Below are 9253 nucleotides of genomic sequence, written 5' to 3'. Positions count from 1 at the left end.
CCCAAGGGTGACCTTACACATGTATTCTTGCTGAATCCTTTCACTGCACATTGATTTAAATTGTAGAGAGGAAAGCTTGCTAAGTGTGAGCAATAACTCTACCCCTCAAATCCACAACCAAATCAAATCAGAGCAGGGACTTTGGAAAACTTTAAAGTGCTCAAAAGACAAAGGATTTAGCCTCTAAATTTGTAATTTCAAACACTAGGCAATGGGACAAATGACATAGGTCCATCAGTCACAGCATTTGGCAGCGACCTACATGCTTCTATGACCAGCCCTGTTCTTTGAACTCATTCAAGTTTAACCTGGTAAAAGGCAATATAAATTGGAATCTTGGAAGAAGGGGATATTTTAAATTAGATGAGACAATTTGGCACATCAAAAAAATTCCTTTGAATTTTGGTCACAATTTATACTGTTCTTATGCTAAAAGGATTATAATGAACTACAAATACATCTTTAAAATGAAAGTAATATTATGCAATCCCTGAAGAAAGTGGCTTACTCTATAATGTGGAATCACTTTCCCCTCAAATTCTACTTTTCTGATTGAAAAACAGTGACCAAATTCACTGTCAGGGTTATTGTCAGGGTTCTCTTTCAGTCTTCCAGTTATTCTGTAAACAAAGGATACTCTATGAAGAAGTAAAGACACTTCATATCTAGATTGTATGTCAGTCTTAAATTCAGCAGTAACTAAATTGAAAGGGAAAACATCAAGAATGATAAATTACTCTTGGAGGTTTATCCTTTCTTTCCCTTTCTCCTCTAGTCTGCCCAGCACCATAAGATGCTAAAATATTAACTTTGTTGGTATCAAAGGAGAAAGCTTTCCTGCTGTGCTATTTTTAATAAATATTCACTCCAAACTGTATAAATTGCAACCTCTGGGATTTAAGTATATAATTCATGGTGCCTGAACATCTCATATTCCTTCTCTCTCTCTGTAAAAGAATGTTAACTACCTGACACTGTGCTGATAAGTAAGCAAGGTTAAAAATGGCTATTGAAGAAATACCTGGCCAAGCTTGCCAAATGACTAAGAAAAGCGGATTTTATACCTCAGGATGCAGGCTTATGCAGGGAAAGATATATTTCTCCTGAATAAAATATTTCTCATAATCAGTCATTATTAAATCTCTAAAAAGAAGATTCTCCAAGTGCCTCAAGGCATTCTCATTGAATTGCAATAAAAGGCATCAAGAAAATGATGAAGTATGTTAAAAGCCAATTACATTTTTTGTGAGTATCCTATTTCAGACAGTGACTCTGATTACTGGAAAAAATTCTATTTCCAGATCAGGTTAGAAACCACTCCACATTATTAGATGAAGGTGCGCAGGAACACTTCTAAGAAATCTTGTGGAGGGATTGAATGGCTGCAGATGATCACATCCCAATGGAACAACCATTGGTCGAGACAATGGTTATATTTTTAAAAGGAGAACACGCAATTCTACTTGTGAATTTATTAATTAAATATGAGTAATGTAAAAAGGGATGAATTCAATCCCATGAGTTTCAGGCTGTCCAAACAGCACTATATCTACCAATTTATTGAAGCCCCATTCTGTGAAGACACTGGTTACCCTCTTCCTCCCCTTTCTTATGTCTCAGGCTTCTGGGTCCCAGATTATCCTTTAGAGTAGTCAAGATCCTCCTTTTTCTCCCCTTCCTTCTCCTCTTTCCCCTTCTCTCCTCTTCTACTTCTCACTGTCTCCCTTTCCTTCCTCTCGCCTCTTCCATCTGTATCCTCGCCTTCATCCTTTCTCCTTCCTTCTTCCCCAACCTAGACGATGCCATGGTGGAGACAGCCAAGGAGGCCATGGAACCTGTTGAGGTGGACATCCTGGGACTGTGCCAGGATATGTTCTCCAAAATGGCAATGTACCTGACAGGTGAGCTGACAGCCACAAGTGAAGACTATAGCTTGAAGTATTTAGAAATGGAAGATATTGCAGTAAATATAAGTAGAAACCTAAAGGATTTAAACCAGAAATATGCAGCACTTCAGCCTTATCTGGATCAGATCACTTTAACTGAGGAGCAAGTAGCAGCCCTTGAGCAGGCACCTTACAAATTGGATACATATTCAAAGAAACTAGAAGCAGAATACAAGAAGTACAAAAGGCAATGAAAGAATTCTTTAGCACAAAGACTTTATGTTTCATAAGAGCTCAAATAAGTGAGATGGAGCTTATCACTATGCTTCTGTTCCATAAAGGGAAGCAGTACTGCTGATCCAAAGAGAATCCCAGCTCCTACCTTTGATTGGGTGTGTAACTTTGGCCACCCCTTTATGTTTTCCTAAATCTGTACCCCCTGGAACCTCATTGCATCTTGTGCTTCATTGTGTGCCCCAGACCAAGGCTCAGAAATCAGGAGCAACCCCATCTAGAGCAGACATAGGTAAAAGGTTCTCATCTACCTGTCTCCTCCTTCTTCCTCCCCTCCTAGGATCCCTCACCCACCATCTTCATGACCTGTTCTTGAACTTAAATAATAAATGCCAACTTATCACCCTCAAATAATAATATTCAGATTGCATCTGCAAAGCAGATGAAGTCAAGATGGTAGCGTAAAGGTAAGGACTCTCTCAACCTCTCCCAAATTCTGATCGAAACAACTTTAAAATGATACCTCAAAATTAATTTTGGAATGACAAAAACAACAAAAAGACTGGGTGGAACAGTATTTAAGCCCAAAACAATTTAGAAGGTTTGCAGCAAACATCTATCTCACTAGGATAAGAGGGAAATACAGTCCATTTTCTGCTCCTGGCATGTCAGCAAGGTCCCACACCCACAGGCAAGATAGCATTGAAGCCCTGCATCTTAGCACAAGATAGCCATAGGAAACAACCACAGCACAAGCTAGCAGCAAGTTTTGGGGGCAATTCAATCTGTGGCAGTGACTTCCAGAGCTCTTAGCCCATAGACAATAAAGAATTTGGATGATAGATCAGAATGACATTACAGAAGAAACCTGACTGGCACTGAGGGCACAACTCTCATACTCAGTTCTGGGTCACAGTCCCAGGGCAAGGAGGAACACTAGCATACTAGAGATCCTGGCCACAGAGGAGCAGGGACCCGGTCACAGTTCCAGCAAAGAAAACAGCACTTGTCATTGCTCACAGAGCAGAGCAGAAAATTGTCTGCTCAAAGCACAGACCAGGAGAGAAGTGACCATACCTCTCTTTAGATCATACCACCTTGGAAGAACTGAAAGCTTACAGAATCCCAGAACTAGAGAGGACTTCTGGGAGCCAAGAAAGTGGAGCGATCAGTAATTGCTATCTCCCTCCCCTTGTTGACCTTGAAGAGCCTAGAGAATATCTCCCCAGGAAAAATCCTGAAACAGTGGGAGCAGCAGAAGGGGTAAACAATCTCTCAGCCCATGAGATTAGGAAAATTGCTAAGGATGGTCCCTCTTGCTGTGGCTGAAGGAGACCAGTGCAGAAACAGAGCTGTCCCAGATAGCCACACTTCAGCGACCTGGGAGGAGATCCTGATCCCCAGGGAAATGGAGCCTGTAATCGCCAACACTAACACCCCAGGCATGCCTCAGCACCCAAGGGAAATTGGGAAGACACTAGCGCAGACAAGATCATCAACCACTGAGCTTGCCTATGCTTTAGCTCAGCAGAAGAGACCTCCTGTGACCAGACCACCCCTCTCCCACTTTTAATGCAGCTAGCTCCAGAGTAATTCCAGGGAAACCCAAAAAGATTTATCTAGCCTTGGCTTTCCAACACCAGCCAGCTCAGCACCAGGTAAGCTGCAGCATTTTCTCTTCTAGCTAAAAGAACCAGAGGCCACAACACACAAAGTCTCAAGTTTTAGGCACAAGAACTGTGGGACAGAGCCCCTTGTACCTCACATGCAGAGATCTACTTTAAAAGCCAGGAAAGGGGTGATCATCATGAGTAAGAAACAAAGCAGAAAAGATCATAGAATCTTTCTATAGGGACAAGGACCAAAATACAAATACCAAAGAGGTCAGCATTGAGACTGTACTCTCATGTGAAACTTCAGAAGGGAATATCAACTGGTCTGAAGCACAAAGAGCATTCCTGGAAGAGCTCAGGAAGGATTTTAAAAGCCAAATTAGAGAAATAGAAGAAAAACTGACCAATGATTTTAAAAATAAGAAAAAAGAAATCACAGAAGAATTTAAAAGGAAAATTGGACAAATGGAAAAGGAAGTACAAAACCTAACTGGAGAAAATAACTACTTAAATGGAACAACTGGACAGATGGAAAAGGAGAAGCAAAAGTTGACTGAAGAAAACAATTTGATAAAAATTAGAATCAGGCAGGTAGAAGTTAATGACTCTTTGAAACATCAAGAATCAGTCAAACAGAATCTAAAGAATAAAAAGAAAGAAGAAAATGTAAAATATCTAATTGGAAAAACAACAGACCTGGAAAATAGATCAAGGAGAGAAAATCTAAGGATTATTGCTCTACCAGAAAGCCATGATGAAAAAAAGAGCCTGGACAATATCTTCCAAGAAATCACTGAGGAAAATTGCCCAGAAGTCCTAGATCCAGATGGCAAAATAGTCATTGAAAGAATCCACCATTCACCTCCTGAAAGGAGTCCCAAACAGAATCCAAGAACTAGCTTTGAAAACAACAGAACAAAAAACTGAAGTTCAGACAGTGTCCCGTCCACCCCAAGAACAGAGCCCTACTTTAACATGAAGGCATAAGTCAAGAAATAGGCTGGAAAAACTGAGAAAGCAACAAAAAAGAACCTGATCAGGTGACATGGAAGATCAAAACACAATTTCAGAAGAAAATGACAAAATCAAAATGTCTGTATTCAAAACCTCAGAGAAAAATATGAATTGTTCTCAGGCCCACTAAGAACTCATGAAGGATTTTTTAAAAGTATTTTGAAAATCAAACAAGGAAGGTAGAGGAAGATGGAGGGAAAGAAATGAGAGTGATGCAAGAAGAAAGTAGCACTTTACAAAAGCAGAAGAGGTCAAATGATAAAAGAGGCATAAAAATCCATTGAGGAGAGCTATTTACAAAACAGAATTGGTTGGATGGAAAAAGATACACAAAAATTAAATGAAGAAAACAACTCCTAAAAAGTAGAATTGACCAAATGGAAAAGGAGGTACAAAAGCTAACTGAAGAAAATAGTTCCTTAAAAATTAAAATTGGGCAAGTGGAAGTTAATGACTCCATGAGACATTAAGAAACAATAAAGCAAAATCAAAAGAACGAAAAAATTTAAGAAAATGTGAAATATCTCATGAGGAAAACAACTGACCAAGAAAATAGATCAAAGAGAGGTAATTTAAGAATTACAGAAATACCAAAAAAAAAAAAAAACATGATCAAAAAAAGAGCTTGGATATCATATTTCAAGAAATTCTAAGGGAAACTGCCCTGATATCCTTGAACCATAAAATAAACAGAAATCAGAAGAATCAACTGATCAACTCCTGAAAGAGATCCCCAGGAATATAGCCAAATTCCTGAACTCCCAGATCAAGGAGAAAGAATTGAGAGCACCAGAAAGAAACAATTAAAATCCCATAGAGCCACAGTCAAGATAACAGTCTGATACTAAAGGATCATAAGGCTGAGAAGTTTTGACATTAAAGGATCATTGGGCTTAAAATATGACATTCCAGATGGCAAAGGATCTAAGATTGCAACCAAGAATCACTTATCCAGAAAAACTAATAATAATAATACTTCAGGGGGGAAATGGGTATTAAATGAAATAGAGAGCACTTTTTCTTTTATTTATTTTTCCTTCTTATTTACTTTATTTTTAATTTATGGAATAAAACAGGCATTTCCATATTATTGTAGAATAAAAAAGATGATTGCACATGAAACTACAAATCTATTATGTACAACTTTCTATTTCTTTTAAAATATATAATAAAGTTATGTAAATTTCTTTTTTTCTTTTTTTCCCTCCCCTACCTTTACCCTAGAGATGCCTACCATTAGACACAAATATTTGCATGTATATATGTATGTATGCGAAATCATTCTATACATACTTCTATTTATCTGTTCTTTCTCTCAATTCAGATAGCATTTCCTTTCATAAGTCCTTCGAAGTTAATTTGGGTATTTTTAGTAGTAAAAATAACTTATTTGCTCAAAGTTTTACTTAAAAAATATTGCTCTTACTGTATAAAATATTATTTTGGTTCTGCTCATTTCACTTTTCATTTTTTCGTCCAAGTCTATCTATATTTTTTCTAAAATCATTGAGTTCATCATTTCTTATAGCATAGTAGTATTCTATCACAATCATATACTACAACTTTTTCAGTCATTCCCTGATTGACAGACATCCCACAACTTCCAGGTCTTAACACCACAAAGAGAGATGCTATAAATATTTTAAAGCATATAGGTTCTTTTCATTTTTCCCTAATTATCTTTGTAAATAGAGCTAGTAGTGGTATTGCTGGGGCAAAGAAATAGAAGACTTCCAAACATTCCTGATGTAAATACCAGAGCTGAATAGAAAATTTGATTTCCAAATATAAGACTCAAGAGAACCATAAAAGGTTCACAGGAAAATAGGATTCAATAAGGTTAAAATGTTTACATTCCTACATGGGAAAATTTTATATATATATCCTAAGAGCCTTATTATTATGATTAGAGCAGTTCAAGCTATATAGAAAGACAGAAGGCACAGGTATGAGTTCACTATGGTGGGATGATAGTTTTAAAAAGAAGGGATGAGAAAAAGTTTTGTACTGGGAAAGGGGGGAGAGAGATAGAATGAGGCAAATTTTCTCAAATAAAGGGGCATGAAAAAGTTTTTACAATGCGGGGGGATGATGGTGGGTATGTTGGGCACTGCATGAGCCTTACATCAGAATTAGCTGAAAAGGGGAGTAACATAAACACTCAATTGGATATAAAAGTCTGTCTTACTCTACAGGAAAGTAGGAGGGTAAGGGTATAAAAAGGGAGGGGTGGTGATAGAAGGAAAGACAGATTGGGAGAGGTGGTGGTCAGAAGCAAAACACTTTTGAGGAGAGAGAGAGAGAGAGAGAGAGAGAGAGAGAATAGGATGGAGGGAAATATATAGTGATCATAATTGTGAATGTGAATTAGATGAAATCACCCATAAAACAGAACTAGATAGCAGAATACATTAAAAACCAGAATCCTACAATATGCTATTTACAAGAAACATACTTGAAGCAGAGAGACATGCACAGAGTAAAGCTAAAGGCATGGAGGAGAATCTATTATGCTTCATCTAAAGTTAAAAAAAAATAGGGTTAGTAATCATGATCTCAGATAAAACAAATGAAAAAACAGATCTAATTGAAAGAGATAAGCAAGGAAAATACACTTTGCTAAAGGATATGATGGGCAATGAAATAATACTAAACAAATATGTACCAAATGGAATAACATCCAAATTCTTAAAGAAAAAGTTAAATGAGTCATAAAAGGAAATAGACAGTAAAACTATACTACTGGGACCTTAGCTTTCCCTTCTCAGAAGCAGATAATACCAATAAAAAATAAATGGGAAAGATGTTGAGGAGAAAAATAGAATTTTAGGAAAGTTATATATGATAGACCTCTGGAGAAAACTGAATGAAAATAGAAAGGAACATAACTTTCCCAGAAGTCCACACTTTGGGACTAGAACCTGAATATAATAATAAGCTACTAAAAAATGAATAAGAAATCCAAATCACTAGTATAAAAATGAAAAAAGTGAATATACCAGAGTTCCCAGGTCAAGGAGAAAATATTGCAAGCAGCCAGAAAGAAACAATTTGAGTATTGTGGAAATGCAATCAGGATAACACAAGATCTAGCAGCTTCTACATTAAGGGATTGAAGGGCTTAGAATATGATACTCCAGAAGTCAAAGGAACTAGAATTAAAACCAAGAATCACCTACCCAGCAAAACTGAGTATAATATTTCATGGGAAACATGGTCGTTCAATGAAATACAGGATATTCTTGATGAAAAGACCAGAGCTGAATAGAAAATTTGACTTTCAAACACGAGAATCAAGAGAAGTATGAAAAGGTAAACAGGAAAGAGAAACCCTAAGGGACTTAACTAAAATTGAACTGTTTACATTCCTACATGGAAAGATAATATTTGTAACACTTGAAACTTTCCTTAGTACTAGGGTAGTGGGAGTAATTATATACATGGTTGGTTGTTGTCCTTAGTCTTTGAAGAAGACCAAAATGACATCACTGTTGTAAAGTGAAATTTCAGTGTGTCTGACTGTGGCTGATCAGTTCAATATGAGCTGGAAATGCTCTACCATAGGTTGGGCACAGGTAGTCTGTGTGAATATTTGGGGTGAATATCCCAAATTTGCGCATCCTGCATTTCCTTTGTGCTGTCTCAATTCTGCTTTGCTCAAAGAGCACAGCACTTTTGCTTATGTGGGCATGCCATGCTGAGTGGTCCTGTGCCAGTGTCTCCCATGTTGCACAGTCAAATCCAAAGTTTGTGTCCTCGTATCATTTCTTCTAGCCACCATGTGATCTGCCCCATGCAAGTTCTCCATAAAATACTCTTTTTGGCAAGCGTACATTTTACATTCAAACAATGTGGCCAGTCCGTCAGAGTTGCACTCTCCAAAGCATAGTTTAAATACTTGGCAGTTCACCTTGAGCAAGGACTTCAGTGTCTGGTACCTTATCCTGCCAGGTGATCCTCAGAATCTTCCTAAGACAGTTCAAATGGAAACAATTCAGTTACCTGGCATGGCACTGGTAGATTGTCCATGTTTCACAAGCATACAACAATGAGGTCAGCACAATGGCTCTGTAGACCTTCAATTTGGTAATCAATCTAATACCTCCTCTCTCCCAAACATTTCTTCAGAGCCTCCCAAACACTGAGCTAGCTCTGGCAATGCACGCATCAACCTCATTGTCAATGTGCACATCCCTGAAAAGTACACTACCAAGGTAAGTGAACTTATCCACAACATTCAAAACTTTTCCATTTGTTGTAACCAATGGTTCCACATATAGATAGTGTGGTGGTGGCTGATGGACCACTTATGGTTTTTTGGTGTTAATTATTAGGCCAAAATTAGCACGGGCAACACAGAATTGATTCATACTTTGTTGCATCTCAGCTTCAGAGGCTGCATTGAGTGTGCAATCATCTGCAAACAGAAAATCATGCACCAACACTCCCTCCACTTTGATCTTGGCTTATAGCTTTTTCAGATTGAAGAACTTACCATCAGTATGG

The 9253-nt window shown here is 37.7% G+C and overlaps 1 protein-coding gene across 1 annotated transcript; it reads left to right on the top strand.

The window, feature by feature from the left end:
- The first annotated feature begins 1804 nt into the window (after positions 1 to 1804).
- On the top strand, positions 1805 to 2140 carry LOC140532004 (biogenesis of lysosome-related organelles complex 1 subunit 2-like). The gene has a single exon (XM_072650588.1). It carries the CDS (start codon positions 1805 to 1807, stop codon positions 2138 to 2140), a length of 336 nt encoding a protein of 111 aa, XP_072506689.1.
- The last annotated feature ends 7113 nt before the right edge of the window (positions 2141 to 9253 follow it).

Source organism: Notamacropus eugenii, chromosome 3 (genome assembly GCF_028372415.1).
Source record: "Notamacropus eugenii isolate mMacEug1 chromosome 3, mMacEug1.pri_v2, whole genome shotgun sequence".
NCBI classification, from domain to species: Eukaryota; Metazoa; Chordata; class Mammalia; order Diprotodontia; family Macropodidae; genus Notamacropus; species Notamacropus eugenii.
This window is presented reverse-complemented; position numbering and strand designations above follow the sequence as displayed.